Source organism: Prionailurus viverrinus, chromosome E1 (genome assembly GCF_022837055.1).
Source record: "Prionailurus viverrinus isolate Anna chromosome E1, UM_Priviv_1.0, whole genome shotgun sequence".
NCBI classification, from domain to species: domain Eukaryota; kingdom Metazoa; phylum Chordata; class Mammalia; order Carnivora; family Felidae; genus Prionailurus; species Prionailurus viverrinus.
This window is the reverse complement of record NC_062574.1, coordinates 39,930,901-39,954,329: the sequence shown is the minus strand read 5'-3', so window position 1 is coordinate 39,954,329 and position 23,429 is coordinate 39,930,901. Positions and strand designations below refer to the sequence as shown.

The window sequence follows — 23,429 nt, the reverse complement described above, 5'->3', positions numbered from 1 at the left end:
CTCATCTGTACAGCCTTTATCTTCAGGTGGTCAAGGAACACGAGACATTCTTCTACCCATGGAATCAGGTCAGCCCATAGGAACCAAGCTTATTCATCTCTGCCGGTTTGAACGCATCATCAGCTAGATAATCACATAACCCCGGGGCGCCTGGGTGGCTCAGTCAGTTAAGCGTCCGGCTCTTGATCTCAGCTCAGGTCATGATCTCGCGGTTCATGGGGCCGGGCTGTGTGCTGACCGTGCGGAGCCTGCTTGAGATTCTCTCTCCCCCTCAGTCTGCCCCTCCCCTTGCTCACGCTTTCTCTCTCTGTCTCTCTCTGTCTCTCTCTCTCTCTCTCTCTCAAAATAAACATTTTTTTAGAAATTTAAAAATAACAATCACAGAATCTTAAATTTCAAGGAGTAAATAGCTGCATTTTCCCATACCTTGAAAATCCTCTAAGGCCGTGCTGATTAATTCAGCAGCCGCTGGCCGTATGTGCCCATCGAGCACTGAAAATATGGCCAGTCTGAGGTGAGATGTGCTCTGTGTATGAAGTACACATTGGATTTCAAGGACTCCGGAAAAAGAAGAGAGTATAAAATACCTCAATAATAAGCAATATATTGATTGTATGCTGAAATAATATCTTGGGTATATTGGGTTAACTATATAATTAACAAATCTGCTATTTTATTATATACTTTTATATATCAGTATTAAACATATTATTGAAATTAGTTGGGTTAGTTGGTTAGTTGCTTTAGTTGGTTAAATTAGTTGCTTTAGTTGGTTAGTTGCTTTAGTTGGTTAAATTTTTAATGAGGAGGTGACTAGGAAACTTAAATTTACATATGTATCTCACCTGGTATTTCTGTTAGGGCTAGTCTAGAACATTCCTCTCAATAAAGAACAGTTTGTTATGGGGTGGGGACTAAAATGCAAAACCAGTGACTTTCTAATGTATTTTTCCTGGGCTTCTGAATCATCACTATCCAAAAGAACCAGATTTCAGAAAGTAGATTCTCTCAAGATGCAGGGCATGTTGCTGGGCCCAGATAAGTTTTGTTTGCTGTTTTTTGGTTTGGGGTTTGTTTGTTTGATTGGCATGGCCAAGTAATTAGTAGAGAGAAGGATGTAACAAAGCTGAGGTGATATTTGAGTTACCGAGTAATTTGATGATACACGTTTCTAATAGTAGCTCCAGAAGTCAGCGAAATCTATGGAGAATCTCTGGTCAGTTGGAAAGCTGGAAGCAGAGTTCTAATCTGGCTCTCTCTTCTAGTCACAAAGATGCTTTACCTCCTGGACTTTACTAAAAGTGTTACCTAAGGGCTCTGAACCTGTGAGCCACGTTAATTTTAACATATTTTGGAAACAAGGTGACACTCAACTTTCCATGGCTGAAATGTTTTATTTGGAGTGTTTTATTTGTTTGAATAGGTTCTGCAAAATGTCCATTGGTCAGAATCTAAAGCAGGATTAGCAGCGGCTTCACTGATGTCTGTGCCTTCACAGTTTTTGTGACCATTCAGAAGCATATCAGGATCTAAAGCAGAAGCAGACAACGTAAAATTGACAAGCATGCTCCATTAGAGTGGGGTTAGGGATAGAGGTCCAGAAACTACTAGAAAGAAGTATCCCCCTGAAGACGCTACAAATTGCCCTAAGATCACACATTGTATCTCCTTTTATTTATTCCGGAGAAACATTTTGAGATTATCCCTGTTACTGATTAACAAATTAATATGATCCGCTTACTGTGAAAGTATTTAAATCAACACAGATGAGTCTCCGTTGCCAGGTTTTATGTGGATAGAGCAAGCAAGCATTTTCCTGTTTACTGTTGCTGAAATTGGATTTTCCGAAAGCCTCCATTGTCTTTGAAGACTTTATCTAATTCAGGATGTTCTTCTGTGGATGAGAAAAAAGGAAATAGTTCATTGGAGACCCTCAGATAAATTGTAGCTATTTGCTGATTTGATCGGGCCTGCTACTGTTACTATGGAAACCTGAGTACTTTCCAGTGACCTTTTGGACACAAAACAGAAAATCTATGTGCCCCAATATAGATTCTGCTTTTTTTTTTTTAATTTTGGTCCTTAAATAGCTTAATTAACTAATTTCTGAACTGTGCAACATTAAGGGGGAAAAGTCTATAAAATGCACATCAGTTGAAGGATATTTTAATCTTTGTAGTTCAGCTCTGTCTTAGAAACAAACCTTAAACTGAAATGAGGCAAGGTTTAGTGTTGGAAATCATTTTCGTGCATTCATTAGATCATTGTCAACAGAGGTTAACACTAATGCTCAACTTAGCAGACTCCAAGAAAGCCTCCAAAAGCAACTGCAGAGAATTTGTGGTTAGTCTGTAAGGGAGGGTGAATGCATTTCTATCATAGCATTGGCAGCATGCTCTCAGCTTAATTTCTGTTACGGAAATGACTTTGCTGGGAAACCAGAAAAAGATTCCAGTTGTCTGTTCCACCCTAACGGATTCCTGAAATGACCCAAAAAGCCTTGTGTTTGTAGCTATGGGGTTGGCCTTATGGATGGATGTTGCTGGCTCAATAAACAGGGCAAGCCTAATACGAAATGTTAGAGGCAGCTCTCCACGTGAAACCAGGCCCTGGTACCCACAGGAGATTAGCAGGGCAGGAACTGGAAGGTAGGAAGATCGAGCCAGCGTCTCTTGGCACTAACACAGACATGGGGCACTAACATGGGGCCCCCAAGCACTGACCCGGGTCCCTATGGTTTTAGCCTAAGCACTAAAGAAGAAGTTAAGGCCCCTTAAAAAAGGAAAGCCTAGAATAAGCGTGACCCCATACATAATGCTGTTCGCTGTTTTTCCCGAGGAACAAGTCCTACGAAGAATTAGAATTGGGGACCTAGGGAGGTCAGTCCCAAGGATTCTGAACTCCCTGGGTAATCCTGAAAAAGAAAGCGGCGACCACTCTGGTGCTCCCCAGATCCCCACGGCTCCAAGTGTGGTACGGGGACCAGCGGCATCTGGGAGCTTGTTAAAAGCGCAGAGGCTCAGGTCCCATCCTGGACTCTTAACTGAGTCAGAATCTGATTTTCACAAGATCGCCAGGTCGTTCCTATCCCCTTTAAGATTTGAAAAATGCCATTTGGAGAGGATGTGACCTGTTGATGAGTGAGTGAACAAGCTTATATTCTCCACTGGCTGTGGAGGTGACAAGGCCAGACTCCATTACACCCAGCATCCTAATTAAGTGGGACAGGCATCGCACCCACCCACCCGCTGGGGTCTGGCCCATGCATGATTTTAATATTTTAAATGATTTTTTAAGCTTGAGATTCGCAACACCTGAAAACTAGGTGGAATTCATATTTCAGTGTCCACAGAGTCTGTTAACACAACCGCGTTCATTCCTTCATTGGCAGTGGCTGCTTTCATGCTGCAAGGCCAGGGCTGTGGCCCTGCAGTAGACGTTGAAGGGTCTACAAAGCCTAAAGCACATGCTGCCTGGTCCTTTACAGAAAACGTTGGTAATGCAGTAAGAGAATATTACAAGTGGCAGAGGTGTTTAAAATTATCTTTTTTGATGAGAAAACAAAAGCACAGAAGGGACTTCGCCGAGCTGGTCTTTAGCAGGACTCAGAGCCCCTGACTCTTCTCCGTCGCCCTCCCCGTGACACCACGCTCCCACCCCCTTCACGCACATGTCCTGCTCTCACACGCACCTTGGAACTGGCTTTCCCTTGAAAAGACCCTCCCTTCCCCTCCCCTCCATCTCAAGCTTTCCAAAGCCTACCCTCATTTACAGAAGTCTCAAGCCTTTCAAACCCATCTGAGGTTTCCTTGTGCTGGAGTCGCCTGTAAGACTTGTCACCTTCAGGTCTCCAGAGCGAGAGCCTCAAGCCCTGCTTGCAAATGCTTCAGGATCTAAACGTCAGGAGCCATTCGGCTTTTGTTGACAGCCAAGGGGAGGGTGTCTGAGCCCATGTGTCTAGGGAGCTGATGGAGGCAGGGCCGTGGCTCAGGAGCTCCATGAACTGCGTGGCTGTCGTGGCCGTTATTGACAACCAGGGAGTAGACGTTTAGGCAGCTCTCAGACAGGCACTGTCTCCGCTTTGCCCAGAGGCGTTTTGCTTCCTCATCACCCATCCGACACCCAGGCATCCAACATGTGTCCCCTCAGAGTGGTCCTGGATGTGTGGAGCGAGAGGGTCTGTGGGAGTCTGGCTGATTCACTTCTTAAGCCTTTCTTCGACTTTTTTTTTCCCCAAAAAAAAGATTTGGGTTCGTTTGTCATGTTCCAAGCATGAAATGGCTTAGGGGTCTCTCTAGGTCCAGTGGAGTCTCAGAACAACTGCCTAGTGGTTGCTGGAAGACTGTGAGGCTGCCTGTCACAGGATCAAAGTGTGTCTGCTGGGGGATTTTTGTCTCCTTGCAGAAGGTGACCTATTACAGATGGGATCTGGAGGTAGGACCCTTCTGAAGGCATACTATTCAGGGCATCTTGGCCAATGTGGAGTCCTCTGTACCTCCAGGTATTCAAGCAAAGATCAGGCAACTCTTTCAGAAAGGTGCAGGAGAGATAGAAATGCCCGATTAAATTCCCTCCAAGGTTCTTGGAAACACCACCACCATTTCAATAAGGATGTTTTTGTTGCTATTGTTAGTTTCCTTTAATCTTGATGTGGATGAAGATCTCTGGCCTAAAGTAGAGCTTTTGGGATTGGAATAAAATGGTCTATTTTGAGAACAATTATAAATAGATATGTGATTACAGATTTAAAGTGCCCGTAATTATAAGATGTAACCGAAGCTAATCTATCCATACCTGCCCAAAGAGGTGTAAAAGTCCTATTTGACCAGCTTCCTATTTTAGTAGACAAAGCCTTCTGGGCACAAAGTGTCATCTGTCTCTGATCGCCTCTCTGTTCATGGATGTGGTGACCCTTTCAGGCTGTGGAATTGAGGTTCAGAAAACCAGCCTCTTTCTCACATTTTCTCCCGGAAGCAGACTCACACTCTGTATGAATTTGTAGGATTAATCTCATGACTCCTCATATAAAGTTTTCTGTTAAAATGGTTTCAGTTTACTTTTCTCACATGAGTACTTGAGAAACTAAAGTTATCCAGTCATGGTGGGCTTTTCTAAAGACAGAAATTGAAAGATGAAAAGAAGTACCAAAACCTCCTTACCAATGGCATTCGGTCAACCAGAACATGGTTAACCAGCCGCCCAGCCTGTTTCACCAGTTAACCTTGGGCTCTTCAAGGTACCGAACAGTCTTCTGAATCATCAAGGGGGGGGAAAAAATTAGTTCTATCAGTGATAGTTTTCATGGTAAGTGGGTTTGGCTTGACTCTGATTTAATGAAGAGCGGCGACCCTTGTGTTAAATCCTTGGGTCCCTAGCTGTGTGCTACCTCAGACACTTGACAAACCAGAGACCCCATTGCTCCATCATATGGATCAGCCAAAAGCAGAAGAAGCGTCCATGACTGTAGTGGAGCCGTCTGACATGATGTCATGCCTGGCCACATAAAAGCCACAAGGAGGAGAGAGACGGGCCTTGGATCCATGTGGTCTGACCCAAGTCCTTCCATTCTCTCATACGACAAGAAGGTGTTAGTTCCCACCCCTCCAAGGGCCAAATCAAACCTGCAGCTGCCAGGGACCCAGAGCAGTGCCCGCCTGAAGGTTCTCCTCCTTCTGTCCTGGACCCTCACGCCACGTCCTGGGCTGTCTCTGCCCCACGCGCTGTGTGTGCGTTGTACGTGGAGCCTGCGGCGTTTTGTACTCAGTCTTTATTTTTCTCGTGCTAATTGTTGTCCTGTGTGTGTAGCGTTTTCCCTACTAACCTAGCAGTTTTTCTTCTTCTCCTGTCTCTTACAGGGATGTTATGTCCGCTTCTTGAAGGTAGTTCTCCCTCCACTCGGTCCTTTTCCATCTTCCCTTCCACAAAAACATCCGCCCTGGTTTTTGTGGCTGCGAAGCCTGAGCCCCCCGGCCATGCTCTCCACTCTTAAGGATGCACTGTATGTTCTGGTGGCTTGAACCTTATGCTTACTTGTGTCCTAGCTCATATGCTCCCGTCCCGATGGCCACGGCCCTCCAGTGAGGAAAAACGTTCCTCGCACATCGCCCAGAGAGTATACGAGCCCTCCTCACTCTTCAGATTAGGTTCATTTAAGATTATACCAAGGAAATCTTGAAACCTCCTCTCCGTGATTAAAGATAAATTCCCGTCTGTAAAATTTAAAAAGCATCAAATGAACAGAAAGAGTGCATCTTTAAATTGACAGCACATTTCCCTTTTCCTTCTGTTAGTATATATTTCCAAGCACATGTTAAGACTCATTTGCAATTTTCTGTAGACCCACATCTACATAAGCATGCAAGCAATATGGTGTACTTACATGTGCGTGTTTATATATGGAAGATGTAGTGTAATATATCATGGGCTGAAATCATCAGATTTTTCTGATGTTCTGAATGCCTGGCTTAATACTACTCACTATAATTTCGTTTCTTTTTTTCATTTTTTTTCTTTTTTTTTTTTTTTTTCCAACTCCGTGGTCATGACCTAATCAACCATTCTCTCCCCAAACTATCAAATGGAACTTTGCAACTTGCATGTAAATGATTTCAGAAATCTTGTCTGTAATCATTTCTGACAACACCACTCTCTTTTGGGGAGCTGGTTAGAGCCGGGTACCAGCTGTGTTTTCAACGTATTGCCTTTGTTAATAATTGAAATCCACTCTGGACTGTTCCAGCATATCCGTATTGGAAACACCTGGAAAATCTAAACGTTCAAATGCTTGGGTGAAAAATTCGCAAGGGAGACATCCCACACCCGATCCTAAGCTAGAATCAACCTATAATACTCCTTTTTAAAACACCGTACTAAAGAAAACCTCTAATAAGTCATGTTTTTCAAGTTTCTCTCTGTAGAGCCTGTATCTGGACACTAGAGATGTGTCCCCTGGGGGGCCATAAGAGATTAGTGACCCCGAGTTATTGAAAATCGGGACAGAAAACATATTCTTTGAGGTTTAATGAGTCTTACACAGTGTGGTGACTATCGTGTGTGAAAGCTCGCATCTGCCAAGATTCGTCGCTCTTGTCGCTGCCCTCCTGTTTGCCTTTTAAAACGTTTAAAACGCTGTCACACAATGCCGTGTGTTCACGTTGGAGAAACATCTTTAGAAGTTGGCCACACCTGAACACGCCGAGCCACCCAGTGATTTCCTCTCCCAGAGTGAAAACCTCCTGCCTACACCCTCAGAGTGAGCCAACACCTCTTGATCATTCCAGGACGTGGAGACAGTTCCTACGTAGAAACAGACAAATCACCTGTCATCTTATGACCTGTTACTTCAAAGGACACCTTACCCTGATGAAGTGAATTCACACTTGGGGACTCAGAGTCAGGTCCTTCCTGTGACCCAGGTGTCTCTTGCCTATGTGACGTGATGCTCTTTGTTATTAGTTTGGAGACTGTGTTGTTCTACGGAGAAATACATGTGATGGGGCTGTATTTCACAACATGCAGGAACAGCCAGGTGCCGGGGCAAAACTCAGATGTGGCTGAAAGGGAAATGAAAGGAGAGGACAAAGAAGGAAAATTAGGGGGAAGCCTTCACGTCTCTGGATCTCCCTCCTGGCGGGTAAACCATGGCTCCTTCGCAGTGAGGGGCTGTCCCCATCTTCAGAAGGACTGCCATCCCCAGCCCCCACCTGCTGGGCAGCACGGCTCCCACCGTATCACCGCAGGGAAGCAGCAATGTAGTGGTTAAGCTCCGGGCTACCTGGGGGTTCAAATCCCAGCTCCGCCGCCTTGGGCCACTTAGCTTATCTCTCTTGCCTCAGTTTCTCCATCTCTAAAACGGGGATGATAAAAGCACCAGTCTCCTAGGACTGTTGGGAGGACTGAATGAGGAAATCTAAAAAATGGTGAGAACAGCGTTGCCACTGCTGCTACCCTAAGCATCCTCCCTCTTCCCAGCCCCAGGTGTTCCGAACCAGAGGTCTTCCCAGACGGAAGGAAGCATGGCTGTTTTCTGAGAAGCCATCACCAAGCTAAAACGAACCCTTTGTCGTGTTTTCTGAACCACCCACGGGCCCCGGGTGGGGAGGACCTGGCCGTGCACTAGAGGCTAGCACCCGCCCCCCCGGCCCCCCACACGCAGCAACCGAGTGAGACCGTCCTGAGTTCACTGAAGAGCGGTGTCGGGAGGTGTCGGCAGTGCCTCTTATCCCACGTGCTTTACATCCACGCACACATCTTGTTTCCTGTGCCTTTTGTTATGGGTCTCAGGACAAGAAGCACAGATCGTGCTATCCGAGAAAGAGAATGTCACCTGCCTGTTGGAAATGTGCCCCGATGCAGGCAGTGAAAACGGGGTGTCATCGCTCACACCTGCTTGCAGGGTGGTATCGCTTGCTTGGGCGTGAACTAATCTTCACCTAGTGGCTCTTTCTGAGAATAGACTTGTCAGTAATCAGCCCACCGCCGGCTCCCCGGGGACCATTCCTCTGTGTGGACACGCCGGGAAGAAGCAGGCAGGCAGGACCCACCACTGTCACCAGCGGCCGTGGGTGGGCAGCCAGATTTGCACGGAAACTGGCGGCTGGAGCTGGGAGAAGCATCCATGGTCTCATTTCTTACTGGGGGTGTCCCTTTTGTAGCCCACATTTCCCTGGGCCCCAGCAGCCTGTAGGTACCGGTGGGATCACAGTAACTGAAAGAATTTGAATTCTACTGGCTCTCCCCAGCTTATGGACTCAAGATCCCCACCCACTTCCAGGCACGGAACACCCCCCTTCCCACTCCCCCAACCCTCCTGTTCTGAGCCACACACACCCCCTCCCCAAAGCTCCTCCTCCAAGGCCCTTCCTGCCCTGCAGACCAGCTCTTAAAGCAAACACGCGTGGACTGCTTGGCCACGTCCCCCTAGGGCGGTGGGGATCCCCCTCCCCATGCATGTCCTTTCCTTCATCTCTGCCCCTCTCTGCTTGCTGTGCAGTGGAGGAATCTCTCTTCTGGCCTGGCAGCAGCTACTGAACTCTGATTATGCCCCTTTCACTGTAGGAAGCGAGGGTTCCCCACACAGGAGGAGGTGGGGGCGTTCAGTCCATTTTACAGATGAAGAAACTGAGGCCTCAGAGAAGTCAACAGTGCCGTAACTGGTATTGCAGTCCACATCTAGTGGACAGGCTCCTCACCTTTTGCGTCCCCAAGCTTCCCTGTCAGCCAGTGTCCCCAGGGGGCCCAGAAAGCAGCCCAGACAGCGCAGCTGTGGCTAGCCTGGGAAGCAGGTGTCCCACTGAGCTATAATCAGGTCCCTCGTTTTTAAAAACCGGTTCGGTCTTAAAACTCTCAGTGAAGATAGGGTGAAATCAATGGTCACGGAAACGTTGTGCTAAATTTAATTGCAGTCAGCTCCACTTTCAAAATGCTTACTGCTGTCAGAGACATTTTGTGATAAAAAAAAAAATGAGCAAGCAAACATATCTAGTATTGGGGAAAGGATCATTTTGTTTGTGTTGACTGAGGAGGTGGGGTTGGGCCTCGTTCGCTGGATGCCCAGTCCTGCTCACCCTCTACGGCAGCAGCTGGACAGCAGTGGAGGGAAGTGTCTGGAACTTTCCCTAGGGAGGTGGACTTTATTGCCAGTTATGGCTTGGTTGTGGGTTTTTGGTGTTTTATTTCTTCAGTTGATTTCAGGAGCTGCTATTTTCTGATCATTTAGCTCCAACTGAATTTCCCCAATGGGCTTTTTTATTGAATTCTGCGCTCCTGTGCCTATCATCATTTCTCATTATTTCCTGGATTGTTCTGTGTTTCTACCTTTAAGAGAAACACAGAGGCTCCCCGGGGCCACTCCCCCGTTCCCTCACAGCCCTCCCTGCCTCCTTGTCCCTGCTTCTTGCAAAGTCTGGGCTCAGAGGAGAAGATTCAAGAATCCTAGGTCTAGAACCGTCGACGTGTTATTCTCTAAAATGAAGCATGCCCAGACTCTAAAACACACTTCTGGCATCGGTGCACAGACCACGGGCCTTTCACAGAGGCCCAGCTCTGACGCTGGAGATTCGAGTCCTCTCCTACAACGGTCTAACTGGGAAGATACGATCGGTGTCTCATTTGAGCAGTCATAGGAGTTTTACCTCTGTAGGCCAGACCGGGGAACCTTAGGCCTATTTCTACTAAAAGATCCCAGTCGAAACGCAGTCGCTCCAGAAAAGCAACACCACAAGAGGGCAGTCAAGACTTGCAAATAAAAGACTCCAGGAAAAGTTGCACACCTGAGTTAGGAACTTGTGACTGTATCTCTTTACTCTTGGATGGATGTGAAGATGCATCAGCACCTTAGGTCCCCCGTTGTTCCTCGGTTTTATGGAATGATAAGGTGCCAGGAAAGCCAGGAGTCCAGGCTTTCTCTGGGTCTGAGTCTGTTCTGACCTGTGTGAGCCCCAGCCCATTCATCTCCACCCCACTTTCTTAGCAGCAGAGAAGTCCCCACTTCTAAGCAGCCTTGCTGACAGTCCGGAAAACCATTTACTTTGATAGCTTCCAGGAGTTCACGTGGCTCCTGACCCCGCCAGAGCTGACTCATAAAGCCAGTGCAGTATTAACCCCAAAGGGGAACATTCCTGGCAGGAGAAGGGTTACAGGTTTCTAAGAAGTACCAGGTGCCGAAAATGCTCTATCGGTACCGTGCCACGGCCACATCCACTCCCATCATGCCTTCCCAGAGGCATCAAATGTCTGCCATCACCCCCTGGTGAGAGACCATCTTTTTTTGCAAAGGGTAAAATTTAGGGGAAGTTTTTGGTCCTGGGACCCTCCCTGAAGTCTGGAATCTTAGCGCCTGGGGAGGACTAAGGGCAGCAACCTTCCCAGCATCTGTGTATCAGGTGAGACACGCAGTGATACTCCAGCCTGATAACCGTGCAGCAGTCAGCCTCAGCAGTTAGCAGACTGATCTGGGAAATGGGGGAACACTAGGTTGGCGGAAAAGGAAACAACACAGCAAGACGCTAAGGGCGTGTGATATTCAGTCCACCAAGAAGAACCAAGTGCTCTGTGTTTCCCCACCTTGGGCAGAGCGCTAATAAGTCACGGGCCCCACATTCCTCCTTATGCTAGGCTCGGTTGCCATGACAACAGGCCTGCTGGCTTCCTGTGAATTCATTTCAGCACTGGCAGCAGCCTAAGTAGATGTGTCCATAGAAATGTTTCTTCTTAAGAAAAGGACTTAATGTGGTTTCCCCTAAATTTCTACTCTACCGAATAAGTACTTCACTCACCACGTCGTTTGGCAGCAAAACAACTTGTTCCAGTCCCGGTGAGCACATCAGGCATCGTGGAAGAGTGAATCATTCAGGTGCATTTGAGGTTCTTACTTGTTGCCATTCCGACGGGCTAGCAAGGAGATACAGACGTTCTGTTTGAATCTCACTACAGGGATATAGGGCAAAGGTTGGCAAAGTACAGCCCAAACAGCCCAGATTCCGGCTGCTGCCTGTTCCTGTAAATGAGATTTCATTGGAACACAGCCTCGCTCATTCACCCATCCGTGTAGCTTCCATGCTACAATGGCAGAATCGGGTTGTTAAAACGGAATAGTTGACTGGCAAAGCCGAAGATGCTCATTATCCGTCCCTTTACGGAAGACGTTTGCCTACCCTTGATACAGGAGGGTGACCACCGAGTTCAGAGATCAGAGCTCAGGGAGGAGAACTGATTTAGACACATCACTTAGCCCACCAGGCCCCAGGTGCCTCGTCCGCAGTCCGTAACATGGGTGTCTCAGGTTAGCTTATCTCCAACTTCCTTCCAAATGCTGAGCGCTCTGTCACCCTTGTGCCGTTGGTAAAACATTGCATCCCAGATGAGGCAACTCTTAGCACAGGGGGGTGGTTCTCTGCCAGGTGGCATAGGGTCCTGTTTCAAGGACCAGTATAGAGGAAGGCTAGCATCCTTGACGTCTTCCTCCAGTACCACCACGGCTCGGCTCAGTGGCCACGGGTAGTGGCGTTCACTCTCTAGACCCCAGTGCCTTTACCTGCACCAAAGGCAGATCAGACCTTCCCAAGGACGCTTCTGCGGCTGACAGTCTCTGGTTCTGAGGAACTCCCCGCAGCTGCCGGCAGAAGAATGAATGACGCTCACCTGTGATTTGCTGTTCACCTGTGACCCCGACTCCAGGAGGAAACTCCGGTCGGCAGGTGTTGACATACCTGTACAGAAGGAATCGCCTGACCCCGTGCCTCCAGATTGTAGTTTCAGGCTGGCGTACCGAATCTGAAGGTGGTGGGGGGCTGGGGGGGGGACAAAAAAAAAAAAAGGACAAATAGGTATTTCAACCACAAAATCAGACACACGTCCTAAAAGAAACCAAGACCCTGTCTTCAGGAATCGGGTTGCCTTGACTCTCTGGGTTTACTTCCATTCTCTCTGACACTTCATGGTCAGGTTCAAATGTCTGGCTTTGGGCATCAGCTTTTGCAGTGTACCTCTTGACCCGGCCATCCCACGTCAGGAATCTATCCTAGGGAGCCCGGAGAGAGATTTGGACTATTTGGACTTCGTGCATAGAGATTTGGACCATAAAGTTGTTCCTCTGGGTGTTACTGAAAACTGAAAATTGGAAACAACATAACTGTCCAGCAATAGGGGAAGAGCTAAATACACTGAGGTGGAGCCAGAGAGTGGAGTATTACGCAGTCAGTAAAAACCATGTGGTGGACGAGTACTTATTAGGTAAGACGTTTACAGCACACGAAGGCGTAAAGCGGGTTGCCAGCGATGTAATTCTGTAGACGTCAAAAGAAGAAAACGTGAAGAGAATTAGAAGAATGCATACCAAAATGTTAACAGTGATGATCTCTGGGCGGTAAAACTATGGCTATTTTAAGGTGTCTTTTTTTGTTTCCACGTACCCGTGCCTGTGAAATTTTCTAAAATGAACCAGTGCTACTATTCTAACAAGAAGCAGCATTGTCATAGAAATTATTTAAAAAGCAGTAACTCTGCCTCTTAAAAAATATTGTGTTCAAAGTCACCATCTCCCGCAGGGTCCACATCCGTCCGCTTATCGTAAAGGTATTTGAGGAGCACCGTGCCCGGCGCTCTCTCAGGCCCTGGGGATCCATCAGTGAGCAGAACAGATAAGGTCCCTTCCAGTGGAGGGAGAAGAAACACATGCTAGGTAGTGAGAGGACCGTGAGGGAATCCACGCCCCAGGAAGGAGAGGGTGGGGGGCCGTGTCGAAGCCTCAGCGGTAAAGCATCACCTGACAGAGCAGAAAGTACAAAGGCCCTCGGGTGGTAAGCATGCTTGGCATGTTCCAGAAGATGAAAGACCATTTAGCCAGAGAACAGCAAGCATTTTATTTATTCCAACTGTGTTACCCAGGAGACTGTAGCACATCATCTTTAGCCTGTTGCCCGATTACAGAGTAGATGTCATGACTCATGGCTTGTTAGAAACACACCGGCCGTATTCCGTTCATGGGATCATCGAAAATGCCTTCAGTTCCTTTGTGTTTTTCTTCTCCCGAAACCGCTCAATCTAACAAACACGGCACTGGGTGCAGGTGAATATGTTATCCTAGGGCTAAGATGCTGGGCACAGATACTTGTGTTTATGGAGCAACACCAAAACACCATCAGTCTTAGATTCTCAGAATTGTTCAGATAAGCCCTGAACACAGGACATTTTTGTTGTAAACAAAAATAAATAAGTAGAAGAAATCCCCATTCTGCATTTGCTCCTACAGTTGGTCATTGTTGGACTGTCTGCCCCTGGAACCTTAGAAGTAGAACCTGCTGTTGTCAGATTCCTCTCTCTGTGCTTTGCAAACATCTTTGATAAAGACAGTCATCAAAACCATGCTTCCTGTTATGCTAAGAGATACAATATTATTGAAGACACGTTCACAAGATCGGTACAAGTGGGCACATTTAAAACAAAACGGAAAGCATTACAGTAGACTTTGGAGGGTTACCCAAAGGCTCCATGATTATACAGTGGACCTACCAAGGGACTTGGAATTACGGTTTCCTCTCTGCTTCCTTACTACAGAAGAACCTTTGGGCTTGGATTCCTACTGAGGATAAGATAGCGCCCCTAGAAGAATTGCTAGCCAGGGTGCTGTTGTATTGGGGGTTGGCAATGTAGGACTCTATACTTTTCCATATCTTAATGTTCTGTCTGCCTTCCCACACACCGAAGCTAGTGTATAATCATTATACAAAATTCACAAATTGCAGACCATCTATGGTCTTGTGTTAAAGCGTTTGGAATTGGCATCACTGTAGGTCAGATCATCACATCTCAGCAGCGGCAAATGGCCCAATGTGATAGTAGAGAGCTAACATCCACCACGGTCCAATCCTTCGTGAACTCCTGGCGCCATAGTTTGCCCATATCCACCTCTCAGTTTTCACTTGAAACTCCTCCCCACCCCCACCAATAACAACCTACACGTGTAGAGCTTCTGACAACACACACGACCGCTCCTCAGGCACAGGTATTTAACACACACACGCACTTTGACCCCACCCTGCGAGAATATTCATTTGAGGGACTCAGATTCTCCCTGTATGATGTGCTTTACAGAAACTCGCCTAGGAGTCCTTTAAATTGGTGAACCCCTTCAGTGCTTGCAGACTGCTAGGACTTTCGGGGAATGTGCCCTTGGGGTAAGATGAGGCGCGTGTCAGTTACTAAGAAATGTTCCCATGGGGGAGAGCACGTCGCCCGTTCTCACCCCTGGCGGTCCACATAGCAGCATGAGCCTGGACTTGACCTGCTGATGTGCTAAGGAACCTACAGTCCTAGATTCTGCATTGCTTAATCATAACCAATAAACCATGCTGCGTTTTAGTCTAATTTTAAAAAGAGCATGCTAAAGCTTCAGTAGTTGAAGTCCCTGTATTCTCTTTACAAACACCATGTGTCATCATTTCTGGTCTTACTTCCCCCTTAAAACACTCTGTGTCATGTACTAAGTCAGGGTCCTTTCCTGCATGGTCCTAGCCCCTGGGGGCGTTCCAGAAGATGCTCCAGAAATCGGGGAGTAGCTGGAGCGGAGACCCAGTTCCTCTCCTACCCCACCAGGAGGGCACGGGAGCGTGGAAGTCCAAGGGACCTGCTGCAGCCTGCCCACAGGTCCTGAGCCCGTGCAGAGCCTGTCTGTGGCCTTGACACATATCCATAGGACCATGAGTCAGGCAGATCCCTGACCCAGGTGACCCACAGCTGTTCACAGAGGCCTTCAGTCCATAGTCAGGGAGCAGGTGCAGGCCAGGAGGCTGGGCGAAGGGTCGCATCTCCTTCCCTGGGGCAAAGGAAAGAAGGTTGTGGTGTGGAGCTCTGTGCTGGGGGCTTTTGCAAAGGATTCTTCGTTGCACCTCCAGTGTAGCTCAGGTATACAGGGGTCTTAGCACGGCTGTATTACAGATGAGCAGTCTGATACTCAGGCAGTACAGTCTGCCCAGAGTCACACAGCAAAAATGAATAAAGCCAACACTTGATCTCAACTCTTTGCAGTCAGAGTCTGGGGCTCTTCCCAGAATTTGCCATTGATTTTGTATTGTAATTGAAGATTGTGGAAGGTGGAAAGGGTCACAGGGACCCTGAGGGGACTTTGAACTTGGAGGAACATTCCAATGATCTTAGACTAGCACATCTGAAACTTGCACAGGAATCACATGACAGTCTTGTTCAAAATGCATGTTCTGATTCAGTAGGCCTGGAGTGGGGCCCGGGAATCTGCATTTCTGCCAAGCCTTCTGGTTGTGCCAGCGTAGCTGATCCACAAACCACACCCTGAATTACAGGGGCACAGACCACAGTGCCTTTGCACTGCATGTCCTTCAGAGGAGAGGCTACTTCGTATCGATCTGGTTTCCCCAGCATCTGACCCCATGTGTGGGGCATGACAGACACACAGATATTTGTGGAATAAATGGTGGAATGTGCTAAATTCACACACCAGGACCCATGAGCCGAATCAAAATGTGTCCTGAGAGAGAAGTCAAGATTTGGGATTTATCAGCAAGGAACATTACCAGTGGCCTCGTATGTGCTTTCAGTCTCCAGCCCCAGTGGATGCTCTCCTCTCTCCTCTGGATTCCAGTATTCAGGAGACACTCTGCTTCTCATCTCCGGGTGCGAATTCCTGTTTGCTCGCGTACCCCAGCGGGGCGTCTGGCCGCACAGGGCATGTTTGCGTTGCTGAGTGAAGGATGTCGGCATGCTTATTCTGAGGCCTCCTCGGGTTTGCTGAAATCTCTACGGTTAGGCTATTGGCTTCAGCTTTATCCCTAGACATATATTGGTTTTCTTTGCACTCCTGGTGAAGCCTGAATTACGTTCATGACAACCGGTGTTGTGTCAACAATACGCAAGCTGAGAAGGGCAGATCTCTTCCTCCTGCTCGGAGCCCGGTTGCCAGACGACCCATTCAAAAGCTCAAAGAGAGACATCGCCCAGAGGCTCATTGGTGGTCTTCAGGCATGTTCCAGCTAGGTCTAGTGCAGACAGAGCTTCCATTAGAGGAATGTCCCCTCAGAGAAGCCTCCAAGGGCATGGTTTCAGCCGGCTGTCCCAGCTAACTTGCCTAGTGTGGCTCCTGGGGAGGGTCACTGTGTGGCTGAGCTCCCTAAAGGCAGGGGTGCCCTCATAGCCCCTGTCTGAGGCTGTCCCAGAATGACCAGTGGTTGCTTGAGGGAAGAAGTTCCATATGTGAGCATCCAAATGCACGGTGCTCGGTGTCCAAGGGCAACTCTCTGAAATGACATACTTGGGAACAGCTGCTTTTCTGCATTCACGTTTGGCGTCTGGCTATACCGTTCGTGGTTTGGCCTCTTCAAATTCTGTTTGTGGGGCTTAGTGAAGACGTATGTTTTTGAATGAATGAATGAATGAATGAATGAATGAATGAAGATATTCAGTGAATGTGCAGTTATGTGCCCAGTGCGGTGCTTGGCCCTAAAGATACAAAGATGAATAAGATGACCCCCTGCCTTCCAGGACCTCACAGTCTAGTGAGAAAGACCAGTAAATCCTCCAAAAAGGTACATGTGTTTCTTTAGGTTCCTCAGAAGTCAACTCTGCCACAGAGTTTTGAGGGCAAGGAGCCCATTTGGGAAGGGATTCCAAGAGTCCTAGGGGGCAGGGAGGGAAGTAGGGATGTGACCCAGGGAAGAGAGAAAGTCCAGCCAAGGGTATGTTAGTTATCCAGGTGGTACCTCAGTAGACACACTGGAGCGCAGTCCCACTGGAGTGCCAGGGAGACGACCTAAGGAGGCCACGACCTCCTGGGGCACCAACATGGGAACGTCCAGCTTGTTCTGCAGGCGTGGCCCAAACAGGAGCCTCAGATGCGTGCAGGGGTGCAGAGCCAAAAGCTCCGGGGAGGTGGGCCAGTCATAGACAAAGTCTGCCATAGGTTGGAAATCCCAGGAGGGGAGGAGGCATCAAAAAGATGGAGAGGTGATACTTGAGCTGGATTTTGTGGATGAACAAGATAGCAAGGCCCCTATGGGAAGGGCGGCCAAAGACTGGAGGCCAGTGTGGTTGGAACAGAGCAGCCAAGGGAGCCATGGGAGCGAGGTCAGAGAGCTGACAGCCAAGCGTCTGCTCCTCATCCGCTGTGACAACATTCTGAAAGATTCTGTCCCATGAGATGGGAAGCCAGGGAAGCAGGACAGGATCCCTCCAGGGAATGTCCAGAAAGGGAGGTCACTAAAGTGGGGATACTAAAAGTGAGGCCCCCTCAACAGAGAGGTGGTGAAGGAGACCCTGAGAAGATGCCAGATTCTGGACAGAATCTGCAGGTAGATTTGGCATGACCCGCTGATAAGTCAGCTGTAAAGTGTTACTGGGAGAGGCGTTAAACGAATAGAATACCCTATAAGTATTTACACGTTGCCATACGAGCTGTTGAGAACAGGGCACTGTGAGGGAAAATAGCGGGAGGCCTTGCAGGAGGGCAGGTGTCAGCCTGGGAAGGGGTGGGGGACATTGCAGGACAGTCCGGGGCAGGCAGACTGCACTCCCACAGCGTGAGGGGGTGGGGAGTGGCGAAGGATGGACATCTGGAGGCAGAGGCTGCCTGAGAGTGGACTGGAGGTTGAGGCTGTGTAGCCCACCCTCCTGGGAATCCTCTGCCTTCCCTGCCCTCTGGCCTCCCCACCAGCCTGCAGCTGTGCAGCTACCAGGGTCACCACCGGCTGCCTCCTCCAGCTGTGCTGTCGATTAGACCCAGGCTGAGAGAGGGGCTTGCCAAAGTCAGGCCCAGACCACTGAGCTTTTGATCTTGTGGAATTGCCTGCCTTAGAAGGGCTGGCTTTGAAAGGTCCATATTGGAGACGGCTCCATGCCATCCGGCAGCTGGGCGTGCAGGGGGCCGTGTGGAAATGACTCCAGAAGCCTGTTCCGAAGGGAGAATGTGGAAGACACGTCACTCTGGTTGGCAGCTTCTATCTCAGGGCCGCCGTGAGCTGGGGAGAAATCCATGTCGCCCTCTGGGTCAGGCCACTTTCTAGCCAGCCCTCTCATGGTGAACGCGGTCGGTGTGGCAGAGCCTGGCCCGTCTCCTTCCAAACCAGCCCCCTGCTCCACCAGCCACGTGGCACCCAGCTCTGCTTCTGGCTAGAGAGACACGAGAATGGAATCTGCCCTGGCAGGGCAAGAAACTGGGGTCCTTCCTCCATCCGGCCTCACCTCCTGGCAGCAGGAGATGCCGTCTGCGTCCCCCCGACCTCACAGATTGACTTCAGAGCAGGGTCTAAGATCCCCTTGCAGTTGGGTTGAGAAGTACTCGGATGCAGAAGCGCTTTTATCGCATTTACATCCCCTTGGGGAAAATCTTGTCCCTATAACTGGACTAAGGCCATAGGACAAAACTCAGGGTCTTTGCTCGGTTATGGCCCCCAGGGAGGGCAGTGTGTCAAAAGCCTAGTGTCTGTTCTGGAAGTCACCACTGTCCGTGGTGCTGAAGCGTCAAAGGAGGAAGGAGCAGGGGCTCTAGGAAATCGCGTGAGTCTGGAACCTCTGCTTAGAACCCCCCCCACGCTTCAGGTGGAAGCCGGGTGGCCCCCGGGCAGCACCAGCTCAACCACAGCCTCACCTGGGTGAAGACGTCCTTCAATGGTTTCAAGCACCTCAGAGACTTGAGTCTATTGTATGGGGATCTTTTCACAGTTTATCATGAATAAAATGACAGAATAAAATTAATCTCTTTGTGCCTCTTCCTAATAACTTTTCTTTTTTATAAATCAGAAGAACAGAATAGAGTAGCTGAGTTGGTATTCTCTTCTCAAACTTCCCAATTGTTCATTTCGAACTTCGACACACACCACAGAGCTTACCAACTTTGGAATCGTTCCTGGGGCAGATGTTAGGAGTGAAAGAGGACATCTGCTACCTCCCTGTTGACCTCAGTCGGTACTTTCTAATTGACTAAGTTCTTCTTTCCAGCTTCTCTCTTAACTCAGGCCCTGCGGGCAAAGCATCCCGTGATGGGGACCGAAACTGCCCTCTCTCAAGCAATCAGGACTGCCCTGAGCCAGCAAGACCCCGCGTGATTGACCCCAAGACAGTGATCAACTTGGCCTTCACTGCCCACCTGTGTGTACCCACTGGCCTTTGTTGCACATTCTCCTTACACAAATCTGGAAGTGTTTTCAGCACTTTGGAGACAGCCTTTGGGACGCTAGTCCGCTGTCTTCCTGGTGCTGGCCTCACTGCAATAAATTCCTTGCTTGTTGCACCTCCAACTCATTTGTCTGCCTTTGGATTTTGTCAGCGGCGAGTGGTCGAACTGGTCTGTTTGGGACCCCTAGAACCACCCTTACGCCCCAGCTTCCAAAGGACAGGGCTGGTCCTGCAGTTAAAGGCTCCTGATGTAACCCTAGCGGCTACATCCGGGCTCTTTCTCACAGGTCTGTCTAAAAATTCCTTCCATCCTCTGTCAAAGTGGAGGCCAATTTATGTATCACTGCAGATCAGGTTTTGTCTTTAAAGAGTGTCAGTGTATCCACCAGCCCCCAGGTTCGCATGCGTTTCCCACCAGGCACGGCCGCATAGAGGTGTATGTAGTACAGCTGTATTAAATACTTTCAGCCTGGTAGCAAAAAAATTAGGGCTGTCTTCCCCCCCCCTCCCCCCCCCGTGTCTTAATGTCTCCGCTTCAGCAGGTGTGCTCAACCCATCCAAGCATATACACTCAAGCCATGAGGTTTGATCTCTATACAAACGTGTTATTTTTATCAAGGAAAAGCATCCCCTGACAGTATCTGATGGATACATGCACGCTTCATTTCCTCATTCAGCCAGAGTGTAGAGTTGCACGCCCTGTGCCAAGCACTGTGTTGAGGCCTGGGGGCCCAGAGACGGCCGGGGCTCATTCCACTAACGCACAACCTCTTCCACAGGGCCTGATGCGAGGTACTCAGTAAGTGTGGGATGAAGGGATGCTGTTGCTCTAAGAGGGAATATGGGGGGTTCCCGGAGAGCCTTCTCTGCTGCTAAAGAAAACATGTCAGATCCCCTGTCTTCCCCTCCTCCAAGAGCTCAGAACTGATGCTGACAGTGTTTTGGTCACACAGTAAAACCCAGAATGCCTGCAGGTGTCCTGCACCTTCTTGTAGTCACCTGAGTGATGTCCTGGCACCTGCACATAGGTCTGCTGCCCTGGGGCTGAGGGGGGGGAGGGGCAGTGCACCTTACCCTTAAGAATGTAGGCAGAATGACAGTCTTTGCCCTTGGGCTCAGGGCTGTGGCTTTGGCTGTTCAGCCAAACCGCAGGACCCCAGCCTTTTCAGCAGCTGACATGTTCAGAGACTGGTTCTCTCACCATCAGGCAGGTGTTCCACACGCAGAGTCTGTCGGGAGATTCTCCACAGGCTTCTTTGCTGACTGTGGAGACCTTCCCATGTGATTCCCATAAGCCTGTCCTTTTCTACTGAGCCCTCTGTCTCTCCTCCACCTTTGACCTGAGTCTCTAACTCTTAGGCAGAGTAACGAGGGTGAGGTCTCTCCAGCACCTTTGGGTAGCAGGAGTCTAGCTTACAGAAACTCCTTCTGGTAACTGCCAGGTCACTGGCCAAGGGTCGTTCAGGTTCAAAGGGTGCTGTGTGTTTTGTGTGAAACCAGGTTCTCAAGCACATCACCGTTTCTTTTCCTCTTGACTTACACACACACCCTGTGTTCTTCTTACTGTGCCTTTTAAAGTAGCAATAAATCATCCCCACAGCTTGCCGGTTAAGAGGTTTCTCTCCAGGGGACTCTACCCTCCTTTTTTTCCTTGAGTACAAGTTGGCTTTATGCAGATGAATCTTAAATTGGAAAATCTACAAATAAGAAAAGTGTCAGAGCACAGTTTCTTTATTACTTCAGCCATTGTGAAGCACTTGTCCCCCAGAGGTTGACTTTTACACCCTAGAACAAAGATCAGCAAAATCGCACAACTTGATTCTTGGGTAATCTATGTAAAGAGTGGTCTCTTAATAGGGAAGGGCAATTTTTTTTTTTTTTTTTTTTTGCTACTTTGAAAACGTTGCCCTTAGGGTAAGTATATAGCCACTGAATTTTGAATGGATATTTCATCACCCTGTGATTTCTTTTCTTGCCCCCATCCCACCTCCCACCTCACATCAAGCTTCCTTAAATGCATTATTTTTCCTGGGGGGAAAAACAGTGACCCATTGTTTTCACCTGTGTGTGTGTGTGTGTGTGTGTGTGCTTATTGTTTAGAAAGCGAAGCTCGGCCCTGCTGGTAACAAAGTCATCACTCCTTCAGAAGACAGGAGACAACCTTCCAACAACCTTGACAGAGTGAAACTCACAGACTTCAATTTCCTCATGGTGCTGGGGAAGGGGAGTTTTGGAAAGGTGAGAGGGCAGTTGTCTGGGGTGGGGGGCGGGGCGGGGGAGGCTTTTGCAGAGAATGCTGGGATTCATCCTGGGCCCCCTGAGGTTTCCAGAACAGCGCTCGAGATTTCCCTGGTATCTGTACGAGTTTCTTAGATGTCCCCCGCCCACCCCCACCCCTGCTTAATTTAATGTCTTTAAAAACAAATGTATCCAAAATGCTACAGAGAGGGAGCGCCTAGGTGACTCAGTCGGGCAAACATCCAACTCCAGCTCAGGTCGCGATCTAATGGTTCATGAGTACAAGCCCTGCATCAGGCTCTGCAGTGACAGTGCGGAACCTATCTGGGATTTTCTCTGCTCCTCTCTCTCTCTATCTCTCTCTCTCTCTCTGCTTCTCCCCTCCCTTTAAAAATAAATAAATAAACTTAAAAAAAAAAAAAGCTACAGAGGGTTCACTGTATGTTACCATTTCAGGGTTGAGAACAAAGCAAGTGCTCCAAAATGTTAGCTGAATGATTAATTTTCACAACTAAAAATGAAAAGTTGATTTGTAGTAAGTGAATGTAATCATTAAGAGATGCTGAACTGGGTTTCTTCAGTGATCAACCTATATGACCACATTTGGCTTCTCTGGCCCCAAATCTCATGGTAGATCCAGGAAGCGATTTCCATCCTGCCTTTTTCTGTCTTGGCTCCTGACTCGTGAGAAGCTTATAAAGGTCAGTCCCATTTTTGTACAAAGGATGCTCCTGAAAAGTGTGCACCCTTCAAGACTAATGCTGAGGGCCGTGTATGTTCCTTTTAGCAGCCACAATAGCGCCATCATGGGGCCGTAGCCTACACAGGGTGCAAATCCCAACAGTTTGTAAATTACACAGGGCTGGAGGAATTTAATCTACACTGACATGCAGTATCTCAAAATTCACACACAAAATGGAACTTTATGAATATGTTTATATCACACATTTATAAACTTACACAAACCAGAACAGTCTGAGTGGTCACCTGACCAGGTTCCTCCCCTACCCCCAGTACCAGACGTAGGGTCAGAGTTTTCAGGTTGCCTTCCGTCTGCTCCCAGGTGATGCTCGCTGACAGGAAGGGGACAGAAGAACTGTATGCCATCAAAATCCTGAAGAAGGACGTGGTGATTCAGGATGACGACGTGGAGTGCACCATGGTGGAGAAGCGAGTCCTGGCCTTGCTTGACAAGCCCCCGTTCCTGACACAGCTACACTCCTGCTTCCAGACGGTGGTAAGGACCCTGGGAGAGTGTACCTGTGGCACAACACACGGCATGTGCTACCAAGGGTGACCCCTGAACCGGAGTGTTCTAAGCGTCTGAATCAACCTTACTCCAGTGGAGAAGGCTGAAGAAAGGCATAAGCTGGGAACAACCTCCCATTGTTGCACCACCGGTAGCTTTGGGGTGTCCCCTCTCTGGGATGTGCCCTACTGAGAGGCGCGGCATTAATGTTGTTGAATTCAGCAGACATTTGCATGAAAGGTTTTTGTTATCCCAGGCACTGTGCTAGGACCTAAGGATACAAAACCAATAAACTAACTCACGG

The 23,429-nt window shown here is 48.6% G+C and overlaps 1 protein-coding gene across 1 annotated transcript in view; it reads left to right on the top strand.

Moving 5' to 3' along the window:
- The window catches only part of PRKCA (protein kinase C alpha), a 405,239-nt gene that overhangs the window by 324,913 nt on the left and 56,897 nt on the right, over positions 1 to 23,429 (top strand). The window contains exons 9-10 of the mRNA XM_047831617.1: positions 21,739 to 21,876; positions 22,940 to 23,113. Of these exons, the coding sequence (XP_047687573.1) occupies positions 21,739 to 21,876; positions 22,940 to 23,113 (312 nt within the window). The remainder of the gene's footprint in view (positions 1 to 21,738; positions 21,877 to 22,939; positions 23,114 to 23,429) is intronic.